This window comes from Ochotona curzoniae, unplaced genomic scaffold (genome assembly GCF_017591425.1).
Source record: "Ochotona curzoniae isolate NIBS_2020 unplaced genomic scaffold, NIBS_Ocur_1.0 scaffold_4683, whole genome shotgun sequence".
NCBI classification, from domain to species: Eukaryota; Metazoa; Chordata; class Mammalia; order Lagomorpha; family Ochotonidae; genus Ochotona; species Ochotona curzoniae.
The window spans coordinates 30,590,171-30,614,187 of NW_024467121.1; the positions used below are offsets into that span (position 1 = coordinate 30,590,171).

Consider the following 24,017-nt stretch of genomic DNA (forward strand, 5'->3'; position numbering starts at 1 on the left):
TTGGTGTCCTGGCCAAGTCCAATGTGATCCATCCTCTGGTCTGACACTCATGGTCAGGTACTGGGATCTAGCCCTGCCAGAAAGGCCCATAGCCATAGCTTGTGTGTTCACTGGCGTGTAGTGGTCAGTCATTTTCCATGTTATCAAGCCCAACCCAGGAATCCCATGTAGACTGGTGTATCAGTCTGACCAATAAAGATCTTTAGGTCTTTCCCCTCCAAACCACTATGTCTCAGTCTCCTTGTTTACCTGCAAGTGCAGTGGCCTTGTCGTTGGGTGTCTCTCAGGAGACATTCTTCACCTACACGTACAGTGACCTTATTCATGGATGTCCCCAGGCAGTAATTCCATTCCCCCAAGATCCCAGAGCTCGTCACCAGATGGTTGGCAGACAAAACCTGGTGCTGGTTTGTACTCTGGCTGCTCCTAAGCCCAGGACCTTACCCCCGACCTAGCACCAGTGGGTGGGGAGCTATGGTCCCCAGTAGGAAGCCTGGCTCAGTACATCTCTGTGGCTGGTGGATCCAGACACCCGTGCCATTGCTCAGACTTGCCCGGACTCTGCCCACTGTGTCTCATTAGCTTTTAAGCAATCAAACCCACCACCTGAGAAGCTTCCCATGGGAGATTAAGACTGGCATAAGGTGCCACAGGCATTTGTTATCACACAGAATCTCTCTTATATTTCCTTCTAAAACACTTAATAGTGGAGTAGCCATTTATCCTAGAGGCTAAGATGTCAATATCCATTATTGTAGTAACTCAGATTGATATTTGGCTCTATTCCTGACCCTCTCGCTTCATGCTAATGCAAACCATGGGAGGCAGCAGTGAGGGCTTGTGATGTGGACCCCACAGGGGGAAACCTAGATTGTATTCCTGCATCCCAACTTTGGCCCTGGCCCAGATCCAACCATTATAGGCATTTGAGAAGCAAAGCATTGAAGGGAGCTCTTTCTGTTTCTCTGCCTCTCGAGTTAAAAAAAAATCAAGTAGAAAGTATTAATAGTGTTCTGTATACCTCAATTATGTGCTACCTTTAGGGTTCTTGTCAGAGTGCATACATTGCATACTCCTTCACAGATGAAAACACTTAATCTATTAAAGCAGAGGATTTCTATCAGCTATGATTTTTATTTATTTCATCTTATATAGTCAGATTAATGCAACATAATCTGTTTATTTGAAACTTTTATGTTCTAGTTCTGGGTTTTAGTATTAGGTTACTTGTAAATCACAATGTATTTTCAAAGCAAAATGTCTTAACCTTTTAACAGGTCCTATTCTTCATTGCCTGCTCACTTCCAAAAAAGGAATGACAAACATATTTACACATCTGATATCAAAATATTGCAAGAAAATAGAAACATTTATTGTGACAGAGCACTGCATTATTCCTGCTTAATTTTCTTATTTCTCTTCTACAGCAATTACAATTGTTCAGTATAAAGAGAAATCAAAAGAAAAAGAAATATCTATAATCTTGGGTTAAGAAGTAATATCTGGTAACCTAAACCCTATGTACAGGATATAAACATATTTATATTTTATATGTACACAGTTAATGGTTACCTACTCATTATAAATAGTAGACTTAACCTACAAAAATAACCATTTAGCACGGCACATGCAAACTAGTACACAGAAACCTATTTATAAGACATACCTCTGTGCCTTTCAGTTTTAAATATAAATGTCGCTGCTATTTAGCCATCAGCTAAATCATTTAAATGCAAACTACAAAGTGCCCAGTTTTAAAAGTATAAAATATGCTCCTATCCACAGCTGCACACTGTTTCAATCTTTTTTCTTCTAGCAGTAAAGTCTAGATAATTCTACCACAAGTGAGTTAAAGGCACACAGCCCATTTCTTCAGAGAGCAGACATTCCTCTAGGCCCAAAGCTTCTTTTGTTCTACTTTTTCCTTCAAAAATATTGCTTACAGTAAATATCTAACAAGATAACATCCTCTTGGCATTTACAGTCTCATAAAAATGAACAGTTAAGCTTATTCCTCAGGCCCTGACCCTGGGTACCCAGTATGATGCAACGGATCCTGTGTTCAGTGGTTGGCAGAGCCATCTGCACAGGCAGATGATGGAGTGGCCACAAAAGGCTCATTTTGCTTCTGATCCTCTTTCATGCCTGCTACTTGGTCTGTGATGGAGGAGAAGGACAGCTGGTCGTGTTCTATAATGTGCACTTGATCTTCATCCTTGTCCTTCTTCACATAGAACATTTTCCTGAATTTTTTCAGCTCATGGAGTTCACAGAAAGTTTCCAGAACCACCAACATGGCAATCAGGCCAAGTAGCAGGTAACCTATGAGAGAAACAGTGTCAGTGGAATCTAGTCAGAGCCAACTCCAGTTTCACATAGCTTACTTAACTCAGTTCCGCACAAGCCAACACACAACTCCACCACTGATTTTCTAATTTCTATGAACATTTTGACATAATGGGCTTCAGTTAGAATGATCCAGAAAAAGATAATAATGATTGATTTAGGCTCCTGTGACCTTGGATTATTTAGAATCTCAAGCAACGATATTTGAGAAGAGCAAAAATTGTGGCTCACATAGCATTGTCAAAGACAGACAACAAACTACACCCACCAAAATGTGACCTTCATCCAAAGAGGGCTTCCAGACCTGCCTTGTTAGTGGCCACAAAAAGCCAGTGACATTTTAGAAACATCTGATTTGCGATGGGACAGTCAGAAGAAAGCTTGGCACCTATTTAAGTCCTCAATACTTTTATTGTTATCTCTTCTGCATAGTAAGAACTTTAGTAATAGAATTTATAACTTAAGCTATATTTAAATCCCTTTAAGACTTGACAGTGGGTTATGGCACCGGGAAAGTCACAGCTCTTGTTCTTGGGATCCAGTTCCACCTCTGCTTCTACTCCAGCTGCCTGCTAATGCACACTCTGGGAGGCAGGAGATCAGGGCTCAAGTCACTTGGGTTTCTGTCATCCAGATGGAATTCTTGGCTTCTAGCTTTCGCCTGGTCTAACCCTGGCTATGGACATGTGAAGAGTAAATCATTAGATGGAGGATTTCTCTAGTGTCTTTCCCTCTTTCTTTCATTCTGCCATTCAAGTAAATAAATTGGGGAACTTTAAAAAATAATTGGTAACAATATTAAATAGATCCTTGTGTGTGGAAGCTTACATTTGCAATTAACCTACAAAACTACCTGCACATGGAACTTAAACTCATTGTGAACTGAAGCTGTCTGTTAAACGACTGTCATTTTTTGGGAATATGTTCATTTCTTGGTCAACACTCCCAGCATCTGAATATTAAATAACTATCTCATAATTTCAACAATCAATTATTTTAAAAATCATTTTCCAGAAAAAAGAATGTTTTCCATGTAAAGAAACAAAAAAAAAAAAGAAAAGTTTAAGCATAACTAAAACTCCTACTTCAGATCACAGCAGAAAAACATTTGAGGAAGATTTTTTATGAAATACATGAGCCAGGAAAGCTGGAATACATGAGGCAGAAAAGCTGATTAGCTTAAGAATGCAAAGTTCTGGTGTCTTCAGAGCTTGACTCTAGAATTTTATAATAATATGGTACAAAGAATATATTTTAGACTGATTGAATTTGTTAAATTTCCTTTATCGTTATTTAATCAATAATCAAACTTTTGAGAGCTGACAGAAGCATCCATAGGGTTTTAAGAAAAAGCTGAAGTATCTTTTTATCCTATCCAAACTAATATACTTTTAGAACATTCATTTGCTAAATATTCAAGTTTTTAACACTCAAAGAATAAACTGCAAAAAAATATGGGCTACGTTGTAGCAACTGCTAAATACAACACTTTAGTACTAAAAAAGGAAATTAAATCACTAAATAAAACTTATGAGAAGATAGCTAATAAAAAGCATAGCTAATAAATATAATCACAAAAACATTCTACTTCTCTATCATGAAAATTGTTAAAAAAAAATACTTACTATTAAATGAAAAGAAAGTTAAAGTTGCCTTTATTGTGCTATCAACTTTACAGAAGCAGCTCTATAATACCCCTGGCTGATACCACTCCTCAAGCACTGAAATTGCTCTACCAGAGCATTATAAACTAGCAATGCCATTTGGAAAGCACAAGCTCATATGTTTTTGACAAAAAAATTATTCATTTTGGGCCACCAATTCCACTTCCTAGAAGGATATCAAAGTAGGGGAAAGTATAAATATACTAAAATGTTTATTGTAGTATTATTTGTAATATTCCAAATTAGAAGCAACTCCAATAAGTTGACAACTGAGGCATGGGTGGATGATACAGATACTTTGTGAAATATCATAATGACTGAAAAAATAATACTTAGGGTAACTGAAGGAAGTAAGAAGCTATCTTTGTAATCATTTGGCAAACTTCTGTTGGACTTGCCAGGCACTATTCACACCGTTTAAGATTTCTGAGTGAAGTCTTTGTTCTGAGCGAGCCTGCGGTTTCATGGAAATGTTGAGATACACACAATTCAAGCATTTGTGAGGCTGCAACTATGAGACAGGGCCAGGACAGAGCATGTGACTGCCTGTGAACCTGCTTTGATTTCCTAGAAGACTTGGTCTGAACCATATCACAAACTAAAAATATCATGAGAAAGCAGAAATGAAAACTGTAGATACACCATGACTGCCATTTTATACATCTTGAAAAACTTGAGAAAGTCTCATTTAAAAATGAATGGTGTCTCAAAAATGGGTAACACATTTTTCCACATTATATTGAATTAAAAATATGCTTAACTATTATAAGCCACTGGCCATCTAAATTTTAATGCCTGTTTTATTTCCTGCATGCAACATTCTGAAAACAGTTAACATAGGCTAATATCTGAATCAGACGGATAAATGAGCTTAGCAATTGTTCTCAGATTTTTCTGGTAAATTAAAGAACATGATTGATGGTAACAAACTCTGAGATCTAGCTTTGCAGACATTAAAATATTTAAAATAGTAGAGCAATGTTTTATTTTTATTAAGAGTTAATCACCAAATACATTTTGTTTGGGGCATTTTTAGGCAATATGGAATTTTTGATGTATTTTTGATGCCACATAGATCTTACATTATTAGTAAGAAATCAGTAAGTCATTTTAAGAGGTCTGGGAAAACAAGTCAGTCATAACATTTTTACATAAGAGAATCATGAAATGGAATAAGATGAGAAAAATGGAAAATGTATGAGTGAGAAACAGGGCTTTTATGAATGAGTATTCACGGGTAGGCAACGGGAGCTTAGAATGACGAAACAGAGACAAAAGGTGCAGTCTTTGCCCCTGGATACTCACACGTGATGCCAATCTTGTAAAGCTCTCTGAATTTCTGATTGTAGCCTTCTCCAGGAACGTAATCCCCTAAGCCAATAGTGCTCAGGGAAATAAAGCAAAAGTAAAAGGATTCAAGGAAGTTCCAGTCATCCTCCAGGACAGAGAATACAGCGGCTGGGATGAAGAAGAAACAGGACACGGTGATCAGCCCCAGCAGGACAGCATGGACGATGGCCACCACCTGCTTGGAGAAGCCCCAGCGGACGTGGAAGTAGAGGACAGGTCTGCGAGTGACGTACACGGTGACACGCTGGACCACAGCTGTCAGGAACAGGAGCGTGAAGGGAATGCCAATGACCGAGTAGATGATGCAGAAGGCCTTTCCCCCGTCTGACAAGGGCACAGTGTGACCGTAACCTGCAATGACAGAAAGGCAGTGCAGGTGAGTAGAGAACAACACAGGTCTGCCCATCTTCCTTCAGACCAAGGAGAAGGGGAACGCGAGGCTCTAAAAGATCAAGCATAACTGTTAGGCCAGTGACGTTCAAAAACAAATGTCATAAATTTGGGAGTCCAACATCCTTTGCAAACTCAGTTCAGCTCTTCCAACATACCGACTCTGTTTTAGAATGTATTATTTGTTGGTTTGTTTTGAGAATCAGAGACACACACTGAGAAAAAGGGAAAGGTGACAGGCTTAGTGCAATAGCCTAGCAGCTAAAGTCCTTATCTTGAATGCACCAGGATCCCATATGGGTGCCACTTTGTGTCCCAGACGCCCCACTTCCCATCCAGCTCCCTGCTTGTGGCCTAAGAAAGCAGTCAAGGACATCCCAAAGCCTTGGAACCCTGCACCCATGTGGGAGACCCAGAAGAGGCTCCCGACTCCTGGCTTCAGATCGGCTCAGCTCTGGCTGTTGCAGCTGCGTGGGTAGTGAATCAGCGGACAGAAGATCTTCCTTTTTGTCTCTCCTCCTCTCTGTATATCTGACTTTCCAATTAAAAAAAAAAAAACACAAATTTTAAAAAAAAAATAAATGAAACAAAATAACAGAGAAAGGAGACGGCATTCCCATTGGTAAGTTGGCTCTGCAAATGCCGACAGTGGCAGAAGCTGGGCGTAATCTGAAACCAGGAGCTGGGAACTCACATCAGGACTCCTGCATAGGGGAGAGGAATCCTGTTCCTGGATCACCACTGCCTCCCAGACACTGTGCTCAGAGTCAGGAGTCACAGGAGGGAACCAAACCCAGGCCCTCTCAGAGAGGGCACAGGCCTCTTCACCAGCAGCTGAAAAAGCTTCTGAGTTTGAAGTCACTATCAGGCTGGTTCTGTCTGTTTCAGAGTGAAGGTTCACACCATCTCCCACCACTGGGAAAAACTCATCATGGATGCCTCCTTTCCCAGAGTTGATGTAGCCACTTCTCACTGGCTTGGGATCCTCACTACTATTTAAATACCAATCTGCGTTCATGCCCAGAAAAAAATCACTCCTGGAATGTTCTAATAGGAATGGCTAATATGTAAAAGCATATGCATGGAAATAAGACAATAAGAGTACAGAAGTGTAGGGAAGCCTCAATTAAGAAATACCCATAAGAGGAAAGAAAAGAAAGATTAAGTTATACCAGGCCACAAGGTAAAGCAACACTTAAAAAAAATATATTTTGCCCAACCATCTGGTTAAATGGCACATTTAGAAAACTACATATTTCCCTCCTGTCATTTCTACATATTGAAAGATACTACAAATTGTCCCAAATATTTTATAAATTACATTAGAATAATCAGAGCACATGTCTACTTTACTGTCTCCTAGCTTTGTATCACTCCCAAATCAAGCCAATCAAGAGATTCCTCATGCAACAACAGAAAATGAGAGCAAGAGAGAACCCTGCCAGGCAGAAAGCATGGTAGGCAATCTTAAAAATCTCCTGAGCATTTTATCTGAAAGGACTAACATGTCTGAACAAGACAATTCAAGGAAAAGCTAACTAACAGCATTTTTTATGAAATTGGATTCCAAAAACTCTCACATATGCAAGCATTGAAAAGTGCTTTCAAAATCTACTCTGTAAAAAAAAATATATATATATATGTATATACATATACATGTATATATGTGTATATGTGTATACATATATATATATATGTTTTCATTCTCATATGGTGTACATGTCCCTAAATGGTTAAGAATTGCTGTTCAACCATCAGATCCTGAACCCATCTGGTCTCTGCGCACCCAACAGCTCCAGCAATGTCATGGCTAATTTAAAGAGAGAAATGGGCCAGTTGGAGTATCTAGTGATAACATGAAGGACACAACATATGGGAGCAAAAAAATCTGAGCATTTTGTCTTAAGGGAAAAAGGTGAAAGGATGAGATGTGTGAATAAGGCAGCCCACACCACAGAAACACCAGCGCTAATGGAAACTCTGATTTCAGCCACCTACTAAGAAAAGATGTTCTGATATCGAAAAGTAAAATCTGAAAATGGAATTTTATTTAGCCAAAGACAAATGGAATGATTATTACAAATTTAGTTACAAGTCCATGACTGAAGCAGCAGGAGACAATAATGTTTAATACAGACAGAAAGTCTAGTAGGGACCACAGAGGATGGATTTACATTTGGTGAGGATTTTGTAAAGTTAACGCAGGATTAGCTGAGTCAGTGGGACTCAGGCTACACAGAGACCTTCAAGTCCATGCTTTTTTTTTTTTTGGCAGTGTTTTCACACACTAGCGTTACTAAAAATGTGGCATACCAATTTTGCACAGCCTAAGGTTTTGAACCTTCATGATGTAGGTTCTAGTAGGAGAAAAAAGTAAACAAACTTCTGGAGTTCAAATATTATAGGATGCCATTTTTACACCCAGGTTTTGATAGCTCTTTTTATTTGAATGGTAAGTGAATCTTATTTACTAGAATTCCATCTCCAAGCAATAAAAATAATCATAACAGGATCCTGGAATTTCCCTCTGCAGTAATGGCATTTTTATTTCAGTAGTGTATCCTCACTGAGAGATTAAAATTTACCCACACACAAATGCCCCCCGAAAGCCATTTTTCTTCCCTTGATGTTTGCATAATTTTTGTTAATAGAAAGTAAAATGTAAGATTCATGTCTCATTTGTATTCTCCACACTCTTAGTGCAGGCATCTTAGGAAAACACTCTTAGTACTGACCACACAGCAATTCTTTCTCAGCAGACAACTTCAGGCACCAGATGGAAACTTCTCGTCCTACTGAATTTTAATGAGGTGGTTAAAAATTTACTCAAGTTCAATGAACTGGATCTAAATAAATTGTGAGGCAAAGTTCATATTTTTAAATTTTATGAAAAGCAAAAGCCATTACAAATCACAACTTTTCTAGCAAAGTGCTAAAAAAAAAGTCTAAATTTGGGGTTCTTTAAATTTTTTTTGAAATCATTTAAAAACTTTTAGGGTTCAAAAAGTCTACTGGAGAAAAAGCTGACTCTAGGATTTGAGTTTGGATTCTGTGATCAATTCCCATATATTGATGTCCTTGTATTCCAGCCTCTAACTCCACAATTGCTGGGTTTCCAGCTATGATGTTGCACTAGTGGGTATACTAGAGTACATAATTGGTCATTTTGATAACTGACAGTTTCCTATAAAATTTGGCTTCCCATTTGGCTGTTTTTAATTACAATAGCCATGATATCCTAAGAGCTAAAATTCAATCTGTGGCTATGCTATGCTGGACATAGCTCTTCTGGTTTTTCTGATATTTAAATTCTCATAAATGAGTTGCAGGATAGAGAACATTTCTGACTTCTCTTTAAAGCATCAGCACAAAGCAGTAAGTACTTGCTTCACCTGGACAGATGCCTTCAAGAAAGTTGTGTTTATGACCCTGTCCGTAATACTCTGACTTAGTTACATTATCTAATATGCTGCAGAACACTGTATCCCTTCTCTACAGTGTTGGCTTTAAAGAGAGAGAGAGAGAGGGAGAGAGAGCAAGCGAGCTACAAAAGATCCAGGCTCTGAAAATAACAGAGATATTCATATTGGCTTTGTCATTTCCTCTTCCATACAATGAATTTTACTTCCCAACCTCGGTTTAATATCTTTCCTGTTGGATTGTGTGCTCCACTGGAGGGAGGACTAGGTCTTGCACTTTAAAGCTCTCTAGCTGCCCCCTCCAGCTTCATTGCTACCTAACTCGCTGAAGTTCGATTCCAGAGTCCAAAGGCTTGAAAATTGCTCATCAGTGACAGAAGAAGAATGCCCAAAGAGAAAGTTCCCAAATTCACCCTTCCGCCATCTTGTTGTTCCATCTGGCTCCTCAACAGATGAGATGATGTCTACACATTTGGTGATGGTGCTTCATGTTTACTCTGTTTACTGACATGAATGCTAATCGTGTCCATTAACATCTTCCTAGATATTACTACCCAAAAGAAATGTTTTTAGCTATTTAGACATCCCTTAGCCCAGGGAAGTTGACATGCTTAACCATCACTACTGGGAGAAGTGTTTTAAAATATAAATGTCATTATTCTTCAGGTATAGTGAGACCAACAGGTCAGGACACAACTGCCCTTGAAGAGAGAGCATTGCTATCACAGATCCTGCGAACAGGGGAGAACAGGCCAGAAGGACCACACAGGGAAGCACCAGGTCAGTCAGGAGACAGAGAACAAGGGGAAAACCCACCACGACTTCTGCAAAGATAGGCAAGGCAAAATAAGCAAGCCTTGGGCAGACCCTGTGAATAGCTTCCTCAGGCTCTCAGCATAAAGGCTTTCCTAAGTCATGTGGTACCTTATGTGGGGTGACTATGGTAATGGGACAGGGGGCCCTTAGCATCAACCCAGGAAGAACTCAATGTACTGAACAGGAACAGCAGACACTGCTTAAAAGATCACTTCACAGACACTATGATGAGCTCCTGGGACTTTAAATTACCCATGTGTTTGTTACTCATTAACTCTTATCTACCCCCCAGGGAAAGTGTTTCCATGAGAAAATAAATATAAAACTTTTGGCATATTATGACCCAAGCACTGTGCACTGAGCTTTGGCATTTATGAACATTATTTCCTTAAATCTTCACATTAGCTATTTGAGATATTTGTGTATCCCTACTTTACAAAAAAGACTACAGGGTTTATTTATCAGATACTTAACAGTAAGTATAAGAGAGAAGCAGATTTTAAATAATTTTCTCACCAGTGTTTTAATTCTGGCCAGTAGTGAGCAGTGGTGAAAAGAAACAAGGGATAATAAGAGAAGTGACCACTGACTATTTGGTAAATGAAAGCTGGAGAAATCCCTGGTGCTTCTAGAATAAAGTGATCCTTTGAGAGCTATTGTAGGCAACGACAGTGAGTTCTAAGCTCAGCTTGTCCAAGAGAGATGCTTTCAGACACTTGTTCCAGTCCAGACCCATCAGCCTTTGGTGATGGCTGGACCACCTCATCACAATTCTAACTCATCTGGGGGGCTTCAAAGATGTTAGCCTGACATCTGCTTGATCCAGTCTGCATCCCACTGTCATGCATACTGGGTTTACTCCCTGGGTTTTTGAACAGCTGTGTTCCCCACTATTCTAACCTAGGTGTGATATCTGAGACAACCCCAGTTTACCTGCCCCGATTCCACAGGATCAGGAATAAGAGGGCTCATGTCATGGTTGCAACATAAGTCTCCTGTAGGCACCAGCACTGTGCTGCAGATGAGACTGCCAGCACATGCCCTGGCATTCTCCCTCCATTGCTATTGGCATGTAGTGGGCAGCAGCTTCTTCCCACCCCTTGTAGGAGTCAGGACACCTGCATGTACCTATGCTCTCACTTGAGCATTTGTCTCACACATACACACCTTTCCACCCTGGGGGCCTTCTGAAGAGAGAAAAAAATCTGACTCAAAGCCTGATTATTACAGCAAATACACAGATGAGGAGAAATCACACAAACACTCTCTTTGTTCTTTCTTTTCCTAGAAACATTTGGCCTTTTCTTTTTTTTTTTGAATTTTAACTAGACAACAGAGGGAAGAAAACTGATTAGAGTTGACAGATCCAGTTATCCTTAAATCCCTGATACCTTATCTCAGCCTCTCTTCTGCTGCTGAAGCATTATTTTCCTCTAACTGCCACTTTCCTGGGGTTTACCTTCAGGTCTGACATAAAATTATCCTGTAGCCATCACTACCCTGAAGTTTACAAGCGATTAAAGGCTTCTCAGTGATGCACTTCTAGAAGAGGGTTTTAGTATTCATGCTGTAGCTATTTCCCCTGGACATGGGTTCTGTGTAAGCAACTCAAGGTAAACATCTACTTCCCTTAAAATAGTCAGGCACCTTGCTCTGTGGAAGGCAAGTTCAGAAGGTAACAGGAAAAAGTGTCCAATGACAAGAAGACAATAGTTATTTGTGCTTATTGCTATATTTGCAACTCCTCCCTTCCCAAACCCACAAGTTTTGCTGGACCCCAAAACTTAACTTTAGACTAGAAGTCAAAGAGGTCTTAAATTCTACCACTGTGCATTGGGATGGCAGAGCCCAGGATGTATTTCACAATCATACCAGAATTGCACTCCACCATTCAGACTCACAATCATCACTTGCCAAAACCCTTGGTGACCCTGGGAGGAAAACACGGTGTCTGTTTGGACTTGGTGGGGACCTACAAGTTTTAAAGGCAGTGGATGCGGAAATAAAGCCAACTTGTCTTCTTTTTTGTTTTTAACAACTTCAGCTCAGGAGATGGACAGGCCGATGGCAAATTAGGAAAAAAAAAAAAGTAAGCAAACTTAAATTTTAAAGAGTTTACTTGACCAGTCAGCAATTCATGAATCTGGACAGCATAAAGTATTTGCAGAAGTAAGAAACATAATTAAAACAAACAAACAAAAAAAACTTCGATTTACTAGAGCACAAAATTTCTATGTAGAGAGTAGTTGGTGGTTTCTAACTGGTATAATTCCTAATTCCAATTTACTTTTAAAGCTCCAGAGCTACCCTAGACTAATGCTGTCCCAATCAGCACTTAAAAGAAGAACCACATTTCCTACACTGGCATCTGGTTCTGCCTCTTACTAGATGTGGGGCCCTGAACAACATCATGGCTTGGATTCCTCAGCTGTGAAATACAAATACCACTTCCTACTTTACGTAAATGTTAAAGGATTAAGTAACATAATCCATGTAATACAATCAGCACTTCACATATGAAGGGACTTGAAGGTTAAGTCCTCAGCTGATGCTGAAAGGCGTAACCTAGAGAATTCCCTCAATAATACACGTGCTTTTTGCGCTTGGCTCCGCTACTCGGGGGAATACTAGTTAGAAGTTTTCTGTACATTACACTCAGCTTTGAGCACCCATTTTCATTTTCTCCAAGTCCTTCATGATATCTTCCTCCATACTGATAGATATTATTACCTATGAAAAGAATTGCAAATCTAAGCAGCAAGCTGATATGTAGGAACTTTGTGACTGTTCTGCAATCTGGGAAGATACGTACATTCTCAGAATCCTAGACAAGTAGTTTAAAAAAAAATTTTTTTTTTCAAATAATACAGTTTTATTCTTACATTAGAAACAAAAATAAAACATAAAAACCTGTAAAACCATGCAACCTCCTGAAAGTTACAAAGCCATGGAAGCATCCATTGTAGAAGTATGCTTATCCTAAAGGGGCACACCAGCCGCACACACAGAGGTCAGCAGTGGTGACACTGACAGCATGTGCCATTAGAAATTATTTATCAGTAGGAAGTTTAAAAATGAACTTAAGGAAACAAGGGATACTCCTGAACTCTTTGCAAGGGAACACAGGTGATAGGAAATCAGAATATGCCTACAATCTCTAGGAAAACAATAGATTTACAAAAGCGAAGCCCGAAACCAAAACTCTCAGACAATGTTAAAATTTGCTTTTGGAATGACATCTTCATTTTATGATGTTTGAACGGATTCTTTCTCCTGCTGGATAGTTTCCTTCGATGGAAACTTATTGGGCCTGGCACGATAGCAGAGTGGTTGAAGTTCTCACCTTGAACACCGGGATCCCATATGGGCGCCAATTCTAATCCCAGCGGCCCCCACTTCCTATCCAGCTCCCTGCTTGTGGTCTGGGAATGCAGTAGAGGATGGCCCAAGGCCTTGGAACCCTGCACCCACATGGGAGACCCGGAGGAAGCTCCTGGCTCCTGGCTTCATATCGGCTCAACTCCAGCCATTGCAGCCGCTTGGGGAGTGAACCATTGGATGAAAGATCTTTCTCTCTGTCACTCCTCCTCTCTGTATGTCTGCCTTTCCAATAAAAATAAATTTTAAAAATCTTTAAAAAAAAATTAAATAAACTTATCATTTAAAATGGTATATGTTTGGGAAGCAGAGGGAACAAGAGACAAAGAAAGCTTCCATTTGTTGGTTAAGTCTCCAAATGCCCAAAATAATTGGAATGGAGGCAGGGCCAGAGTCAGGATCTAGGAATATAATCCAGGTCTCCCAAATGGGTGGGCAGAATCCAGTCAATAATTAGAGTCATCCCTGCCTCCCTCTGGGTAGGAAGTTGGGGTCAGATAGACCGAATGCCCATTCTCCAAATTTATCTTCTAATTCTGTCTCTGTAGAAGTTTTCTCAAGAAGATTCTCCTATCATGTGTCATATATGAACTGCCAAACTCACCCTCTAAGTCTTGTTCTGAGAATGGCCCCGCCACCCATCCATCACCTGCCTCAGAGCCATCTGCATCTCTTTGTGCCTTAACTGACTTGATTCTGGGAGACTTCCCCCGTTCCTCACTTTTACTCTATCACCGTTGTCATGTCTTAGTTCCGGTTTTTATACTACCCTGTTCAGCCTCCCACACCACCACTTTTCATCACCACAGATGAGAGTGCAGATTCTTTGGGTAACACTTGGGTGCTCCTGAGCAACAGGCCCAACTCGTCCGTCCGGCCTGTTTGTGTTGAGACTGAAGTGAACCAGGACACAGGCTCAGAACATCTCCTGCCCTTTCACAGTGCATGATTTTGTACTCGCCATACCTTTCATCTCTCTGACCTATCTATAAAGCTCCAAGGGTAAGTCTGTGTGCACATACCTGGCAGATGGGACCATACTTCCTTGCCTGTCTCTACCACATGTTGCCAAATAACACCCCAGACTGGTTGGAGGCATTGTTGTAGAACCCCTGAACCGGGTCTGCTCACCCCACGCATAGAAAGCCAATCACAGACATCGGAGTGGTGGAAGAAAGTAGGTTTTTATTACAGTGCTCAGAGCAAGGAGCTGGGCAGCTATTGCTTAATTCCTAGGCTCCCTAAGTAATCAGAAGTGAAGGTTCTAATAGAAAATTTGGGGCTTATGAGGTACATGTGTGCAAGGTTCTTGACTGGTCAGCAATGCCATGATCTTTAGAGAACTTACAAAGGTCTGACGGGCCCAGCCCATCTGGGTGGTTACATTTCCTACAGAATTTCCCAGACAGAGATACTGGCCATTAAGGTTCTGATCACAAACAATAGGAGACTCCCTGCGATTAGGACCTTGTAGAATCAGTTTGCCTCTCTCTCAATTTAGTGAATGCCTTTTGATAAAGGGCAGGCAAGGAAACCTTGTGCCAAGTGAGACAAAGATAACTGGGAATAGGAAAAAGGGCATAGCTCTGGGCAAGCTCCCCAGTTCTTTCCTCATGTCCCTCAAAGCTAAGAGTAACAAGAAGGAGCTCTGGCTAAAGAGACATAAGTGAAAATCTGCTGGAGAAAAGCCAGTTTCTTCCTGTCTATATTTCACAGAGATGCAACAGCTGCAGTTGGGTGGCCATGTTGTGTGTCTGAAGGAGAGGTATGGGACAAAACAAACACAGCAGGACAGAGCAGTAAGGCTAAAAGGGTCTGGGGCACCAGCCATGCTGAGCAGTAAGACCAGTACCTGAAGGTGGCCAGTCCTCATAGTCTAAAGGAAATTACAAGCTCTTCCCATAAACTAAAGTCCCTGAAATTTGGGATCTTTTTTATTGCAGCTGAAGCCAATCTTAATAGGTACAGCCTTTTGTATTATAAAAATCTGTCATATCTCTTAGAAGCTCCTTGACTCCTGAAACTGTATCTAGTCATCTCTAGCTCAGAAACTCCAGCCCAAAGGCCTTAAGAGGACTCAAAACATATCGGGAGGCAGCATTTGGATCAAGAAGTGCCCTATTATGGCAGAAAATTCTCCACCAAAACTCAGACCTTTCTCCAAAGACGTATGTAAAATGTTACCAAATTCTATCATAAGGAAATGAAATCACATAATAAAAAAATACCGTTTCAAGTCAGTTTATATTATCATTAACATCTACCTCTGGTTCATTACTTCCAAGTCCATTTTATCTTTCAAAGGAGAGGAAATTAGAATGGTCTGTTAACTCCAAGGTAATCATTAGGTAGGAAACATGGTTAGGCTTCCTTGTAGCAGCTCAATGTTCAGCAGTAAGAATTCCCTTTGTGCAGTTATAACTCCACCTGCCCATCTGGCAACAGATAAATCTCAAAGTGAAAGTTATGAGTGACAGCAATATTGCAGGACTCTGTAAGCATTCCCACACCTTTTAGACACCCTACGTGGTTCAAAAAACAGATATAGAAAATTCCCAATGTTCTGTTAGACATTGAAAGTCCTTATTTTTTGTCAGATGAATGAGAAAAAGCTTGGATGTGAAAATAAAATCATGATATCTTAGGGTGAGGAAAAGGACACCAACAAGGCAACAGTAAATTAAAAAAAAAAAAAAAAAAACCCTCTCAAGTCTAGAGAAAAACACAGCAACACCCGTTGGACTTCAATAGATCGTTCTTAAAAGAAGAAAAACAACTGGCCAACAAATATATGAAAAAAGGCTGAACATCAAAATTTCAGTAAGATATCATCTTACCCTTGTCAAAATGCTAAAACCCAAAACATGTTGGCAAGGATATGGAGAAAGGATAATACTTACAGACTGTTGGTGGTAATGTAAATTAGCACATCCACCATGGAAGAGTGTGGAGATGCTTTAAAAAAAAAAACTAGAAAAAGACTTGTCATAGTGGCTCAGTGCAGTGGCCCAGTGGCTAAATCCTTGCCTTGCATGCACCGAGATCTCACATGTCTGTGTCCCAGCTGCTCCACTTCCAATTCAGCTCTCTGCTTGTGGCCTGGAAAAGCAGTGGAGGACAGCCCAAGGCCTTGGGACCCTGCATGCACGTGGGAGGCCCCAAAGAAGCTGTTGGTTCCTGGCTTCAGATTGGCTCTGCTCCGGCTATTGCAGCCACTTGAGGGTGAACCAGCTTATGGAAGATCTTTGTCTTTGTCTCTCTTTCTCTCCGTAAATCTGCCCTTCCAAGAAAAGTAAATAAGTGGTTTTTTAAAAGAAATAAAGACTTACCAAATTACCCAGTAACCCCTCTACTGGATATACACCCATAAGACTTGAACATTATGAATCAAAGATACCTTCACCACCATGTTTATAGCAGCACTGTTTACAATGGCCATAACTTGGAATCAAAAACATGTTGATTGGATGAGTGGATAAAGAAATTGTGGCATAGACAGTGCAATATAATTCACTTATTTAAAAAAAGAATGAAATGTTAAGTGTAATAAGCTAGAATCAAAAATATTCCATATTTTTCCTTATGTACAGGAGCTAAAATTTCAAAAGCAAATGAATGAAAAAGAAGTAAATAAATATGTATATCAGTATTGCTGCAAATATAGCTTTGTGAAACTTGTTTTATATCTTGTCAAACCAATAGTTAAGAATGTTATACTGATATACAATTTTAATGATCTGTGATTACCTTAAAATATACCATATATGGGTGAAATGGTCATGGTCATTTTACCATTCAACTTTTATTTACAGCTGTTGTCTGTATTCTCACTAAACGAATCTTTTTGCTTTTTTTACTTGCTAAGTTCTATTCCCATCAGGCTTTTTGCCATTTTAAAATGCTATTTCAAAAGCTAAAAAAGAGAGATAAAAAGGGAAAGAGAGTGGGAGAGAGGGAGGAAGGAGAAAAAGAAGGAAATACCATAATGCTCTTAAACTTGGATCTACAAATCACAATGAATCTGTTAACAACTAATTTAAAATTAAATGTGAACTTTTTAAAAATGAATAACAAAAATAAGATGTGAACCTGCTATTTACTCCTGTATTTCAAACCTTCCAGAGACTGACTTATGGTGAGAACTCCAAGCACACATGTGGTCACATAAACACTAGAGACTGTGATTTTACAATGAAACACCTTAACTTACTGAGCTATCCTGCGGGGAACATTCCCATCCAATCAAATACACAAATAAAACATCCACATGGGAAAAAGGTAGCTTTCCATTTACAAATTGTTGACTGCTATTAACAGAGTATTCAAGTCATTTTTGATAAGAAGAAAAGCATCAGTTTCTACTCACTTTAGCTGTAATGAGAATTCCACTCTAAATAAGTGGGCTAAACAATGAGAAGATTGAACTGCAGAACTATTTATAAACAGCATTCTTCATTCTTTTGGAGTTGCACCAAAGGATCGATGCTTTGATTTAACAGGACGTACTTGCAAACCTGTCTACTTCCAGAAGATGAGCTCAGTTTCCTTTCAGCTTTTCCTTCTGTGAGTCTCAGGAAGTGGGTGAGCAGAATCATTAGGAACGGAAGTTTCTCTGGCGAGCCTTATTACACAGGAGGCACTTAAGAAAGTCTAAGCCACTACGTGCAAGACTCTCAATCCCTGGAGCCCTACTGTCATCAAGCCCCAAAGAGCCTCTGGGACTTAAACAAGACATTTACATCCTGGCCTCAGATTTCACATCCAGACAGATGGGAGACTATTGTAGTCTGTTCTGCTATCCACACAGGAGTGTTTGAACAATCAAAGGAAGTAATATTAACAAGATCAGTCTGAATACCCAACAAGCCATGCTGAAACGTAAATATTTTCATTGTATGTATCTATTGCTTAGTGGCTTCTTATCTTTTGCAACTCCATTGCCCAAACACCTGTCTACGTATTATCTTGCCCCAGTAAATAATAAATGGTAAGTGGAACTATTGTTTCTTGTAGACCTATGGTCTAAAATGCTTTTCCCCTGGTACCTGTCATTAGCAAGGTTTAATGGCTACATCTTAAATCACATGCTTTTTGTATCTCTGCCACCCCCCCATCCCGCCACCTCCTTTTTTTTTTTTTAAGACTTATTTACTTTGACTGGCAAGACACAGAGAAAAAGAGAGAAAGAGAAAAAGATTTTCTGTAGGCTGATTCACTCTCCAAGTGGCCACAACAGCAAGAGCTGAGTCAGTCCTAAGCCAGGAATAGATACTTCTTCCAGGTGTCCCATGTGGGTGCAGGGTCCCAAGAGTTTTTAGTTCATCTTCTATTGCTTTCCCAGGCCACAATCAGAAAGCTGGATGGGAAATGGAGCAGCCAAGACATGAACTGGCACCTGGGATCCCAGTGTATTGCAAGGCAAAGATTTAGTCACTGGACCATCATGCTGGACCATATCCCTCCATTAAAAAAAAAATGTGTTTTAATTATTTAGAGGGCACAGTCACAGAGAATAAAGAAAAGAGGGAGAGAAGGAGAGAGAGATGTTTCAACCATGGATTTACTCCCCAAAATGACACAGCAGCCAGGGCTGGGCCAGGTCAAAGTCAGTAGTCAACACTTACATCTGGGCTTCCAAATGCAGGTCAAGAGCTTAAGTACTAGGCCAACATTTGCTGCCTCCCCCGCATGTATCAGCAGAAGACTGGATTAGAAGTGGAGGTGGGACTTGATCTTAGGCAAGTCCCACTATGATATGCCAGGTTTAATTTATCACTTCATAATGCACATCCTTATATCTCCTTCTTAAAATCTTGACATCCCAAGAAAAGCCAAAATATCGAGTTTCAGGCTTCAAACACTACTAAGTCTTGTCTCCTTTTCAAAATGCTCACTAAATTAAATGCATTTAATATTTTAGAAAGTAGTAGCCAAAATGTTAGAAAGCTGGCATCCAATTTAATTTATCCAGATAGTTCAACTTGATAATATAACCATAAATTTTATCTTATACAATTGGCATTTTAACAAATGTAACAAAGTTAACTATTCTCAAATTCAATAAATATTCTTCAGAAATACAAACATTAAGTTTATGGGACTCTTCACATTTCCCAACTAGATTATGTTAATTGGGTTTATTTTAATGTGCTGACCTACATGAAAATACCCCGAGGAAGAATCCCTTTAATAACACTTTAATGGAGCCTTCACCTAAAAGTGCAATTTTCTTAATACATCTGATTGTTTTATACCTATAAGAAGGTACATGACAAGTCTTTCAAATATGAGATTAGATAGGACTAAAATTGGCCAGTATTGCTTGTAACTTTCTCTCCTTGTTTCTCCAGGATTTTGCCGTACTTTCCTATGATTCATTCACTAGCAATCAATGACATTTTCACTGAAATGGAATAAAACCTAAGCCAACAAGAATTAGCTGCGCCTTTGTGAATGCCAAAGAGGAAGCTACGGCAGAGTGCTGAAGACCAAGACATTGGGAAGATATCCAACCATGTTTGATATCACAGAGAAGGCTATTTATCCTAGCATACATTTTCATGAGCTGCCTACCAGATGGGAAACTCCCAAAGCCATATTCTGAGAGTTGAACTGCAAATGAAGGAAGGTGAACTGGAGGACCCAAGAAGCAAAAGTACAGGTCATGAAGTCGGCCACTTGGATCCTTCAGAAAGAAAGCACAAAGCCTCCAGTCATCACGAAGAGTGGTTGGGATGGCAAAGGACCCAACTAAGTGAAGGAGAAGGCAGCCACGTTGAGTGGGATGGGGGTCAGTGAATGTAATGTGTAGTCAGCAGCAATAGCAATGACTGCAATCACTGGACCAGATACCCTTTTGAAGTCTAAGCATAAACAGGGGCAAACCTTTGCAGGAGATCAACAACAGTACCTACCCTGGCTCCTGGCAGAGACCACCAACAGTTAAAAGAGGAAATGAAACCCAGTACTGACAGGGTTGTGAAAAAACGAACCATTGAGACTTCTAGCCTATTAATTGACCATACCATGCACTTGGTCAAAATTACTAATAAAACATTCTCTTTGATCTATGTAGGGAGCCTGCTTGTTTGCATGACAGAACTTATCAACTTCAAATTAGGGCTGGTATTTTTAGGAACAAAAAATAGAAAACAAGGTCACTATGTCCATGTAAAAGTGAATTCATGCAGAACATATCATCAGAGAAATTATTAACTTAGGCAACAGCCCCCAGGAGGAAAAGTGTAAGAATTCTTTGAGCTGAGAGGCCAACAATTGTGTTAGGGTCTTTAAAAAGTTAATAGAACTATAATTTTGAGAAAATGATGCCTGGCTTTTCAATAAATTTGATATTTGCATTGCTTTTTTCCATGAACTTTTTAATGTACCTCATAGTAACCCATGCTTAGGAGAGCACAAAGCAATGCTCTTCTTTTCCCCCAGTATGTCAGCACACATAAGAAGCAGAGTATGGGAGTGGCACACTTGCTATGGCATTCCAGGTGTGATGACACTTTCAGTGGGATTAGGACAATGGTACCTGAAGACCAAACTGGAAGACAATCTGAGTTGTTGGAGTTTCTGGATATTACATCTCTCCTTTCCTCTACAAAACATATTGGCATTTAGTGGACATACAGAATAACTGTAATATCTGAAAATATGTCAACATTTGTACAAGAAGCTAGATTCTTCCCCAACCTCAAATGTACAAATAAAGACATGAATGAAGGATGGAAAGACTCAAAAAAAAAAAAAACTATTTCATGGGCTACCCTTACACACACCTCCTTTTAAAACATTCAAAGTAGAAAATATGAATTATGGTGGTTTTCAAAACTATCATGTCTACCAGCAAGGATACACTGAAGAGTTAACGTATCCCATACTCTCTTTAAGGTGTCAGAACACACGCTGAGTTAGCTGTCTTTGCTTCTGAGCTCATAACTGTGGGCTTAAATTCCTATCATCAAAGAGAAACACCAAGAGGTGGGCCTAGTGAAACTGAGGTGCCTTTGGAGTAGTAATTCTGTTCCTTTTCCTCAGCTGCTAAGCAAGCATGAGACGTTCAGTGAGAGTTCCCCAAAATGTCTGAGTCCCATGTTTGGTGGCACAGAGAAGCACAATCATAATCAGTAACCATCATGCCCATTAGCAGTTAGTAATTACCACACAGGTAAAAGGAAAACAGACTGTGGGTGACACACAATTTCCAGGACCAGAGATAATGCGTGACTTTTTCTTTTCCTTTCCAGGAAAGCATGTTAGAATATCCACAATTATGACATCATCTTAGGACTAACAGTCAACCTTCTCTAATTGTTGTAATTAAGTGTTTAGGAAATACCAACACTCCACCTCTCATTTGCTGTAAACAAGCTCTGTGTTGAGCTTCTGCAGCACTCTTAACTGCCTTACTGGTACCTATGACTAAGGAAACTTACCAGATGGAACAGATCTGACATGGAGATTAACAAGAGTCGATCCACAGAACTTAGATGGAAGGTCAGTAAGAAAATCAAACGTGTGAGCAACTTTGCTTAGTTTTTCAAATATTTCCACTTACCAGTGTATCTCTCTCAGATTTGTCTTGATTACTGGGACAATCTATACATACAAAGGGTCAATATGGGACTCATTTCTTAAGTTTCCAGCTTTCAAATACAGTAGCAAGGAGAAAATGGAGTGTGAACATGTGTGCACTCAAAAGTAAAATTATCATCAGAAGAAAACAGAAAAAGACAATAAACAGATTTGATCTGAGTCATGCGTTTTCCTCAAAGTATCCTGAGTTTTCATACAGTAGCTCGAGCTTCCCAGCTTCTTGTGAAACAAGTATTCACTCTGTCATCCTGGGTATCTTTGAGCAGATACAAAAACACTATGAGACTAAAGAGAAGCAAGACATCCTTACTCTGAGTACAGGTTACCGAGAATTATCTTGAACAACTACACAACGCAAAAGCCTGCATTGATAATACCCATGCTTCTTTTAAATGCAAGAGTAAAGGAAAGCTTAATTAAGCTACAATTTAGTAGTGCAGGTCTGTCCTGAAGTTGGGGTTTTACGATGAAAAAAAAAAAATTACTTAAAAGCCAATTAATAGAACAAACATAGTTGTAATGCCTATGTACCTATGTGTGCCTAACTGGCACACAATTACAAGTTGCACATCCTTGAGAGTGTATTCATCATCTCATCTGTGAGAATTCTAGGCCGGGGATCCAGTTCCCTATAGCCTAACTAATATCCCCAAAAGTCACATATGCCTAAGGAGGTAAAAGGAGCACAAAATTGGGGCTCATTTCCACCTACATTCCTTGCTACATACACATCCAGAGAGCAGATAACACTCCTCCACTCAGTCTCAGCTTTGCTATTCACCTAGATCTCAAGTGTGATCAGACTGCTCATTTTGAGGTGGCAAACCCAGGACAATCTCCTGAATGTCACTGTGCCCAGAGGCTCTGTGAGAAACATCTGCCCATGGCTTTCTCCTGTCGTGAAGACTCTGTCTTCCCATCCTGGTGGTCTGCTGGTCAGTGATATCTCTTTGGTGCCAGCCATATGGGGTCTGAATGACTGCAAAGGCCTCAAAGCCATGTTGCCTGAATCCAGCTATTTTCATTTCAAACCCATTCATATGCCAGGCCATGGTCAGAGAGCAGGCCCAGCAGCCTGTTAGCTGTGGAGCCATGTGCAACCTGTATTCCTTATCACACCTCCATGTTCGAGGCCTCACCCTGGCTGCCTTCTGACAAACAGCTGTCAGTTCTCAGAGGCTGACACCCTTAGATTCTTCTGAAGACAATGTTCACTTTCACTTCTGTTATTTGTGGTGAGCATATGGTCCTGCTCGGTATATGCTCATGGATCTCTTGCATCCTCATCACTTGATCTATCCTTACCCATGTAAACAAGTAGATGCAACTAACTGACCTCGTGCATGATGCTTCCTGACCTCTTCAGCCCATATCCACTTCCCCTTCAAGATCCCATGGATGTCACTAGGATCCCACACAGACCAGGATTTAGGTTCCTACACCCTGAGTTGTCTACAGTGCAGCCTCCCCAGCCAGCTGTGGGCTTTGTGAGATCAACATGATTTTCCCATTGTGCTGTTTCCCCAGGGCTCCTCTTGCATACAGAGCAGGAACACAGTAGCCAATAAATTAGCCAGGAAATCCTCCAAAGACATAGAGGTGTATATAAATTTTATTCAGCCTTTCCATTATTGCCTCTTAAATTTCAAGGGGGCTACGTACTCATAATGTGATAACTTAATCACATTAATTACACTTTACATACTGAACATAATAGCATATTCTAACCTACCTTCAACCTTCTCAGATCATATTAGCCTATAATTGGCCAAAATCATCTAGTATAAAATTTATTTTGTAAAAGAATAACACAACACTGCCTCTCTATTCTCTGTCCCCCTTCTCTTTAAATTTGATTTTTTTTTTCTCTCCATCTCTGTTTGACTTGATTCTTTAACATTAGCTGCCTTGGCGGTGATGGTGGAGGGCGAGAGGGAAACAGTGGATGACAGATTGCTTATCCACGCCACAGCACTCATCACTGCTGCTTGGAGGTGGGATGCTGCACGGCTCATCCACATCGCCCACCTCCTGCTGTGAGGTGCATCTG

General features: G+C 40.0%; 1 protein-coding gene across 1 annotated transcript in view; it reads right to left on the reverse strand.

The window, feature by feature from the left end:
• Positions 1–1,126: 1,126 nt before the first annotated feature.
• Positions 1,127–24,017, reverse strand: part of KCNK1 (potassium two pore domain channel subfamily K member 1) — a 34,299-nt gene continuing 11,408 nt past the window's right edge. Inside the window, exons 2-3 of the mRNA XM_040967866.1 lie at positions 5,316–5,711; positions 1,127–2,322 (exon numbers count right to left, since the gene is read on the reverse strand). Coding sequence (XP_040823800.1) covers positions 2,063–2,322; positions 5,316–5,711 — 656 coding nt within the window. The 3' untranslated portion in view covers positions 1,127–2,062. The remainder of the gene's footprint in view (positions 2,323–5,315; positions 5,712–24,017) is intronic.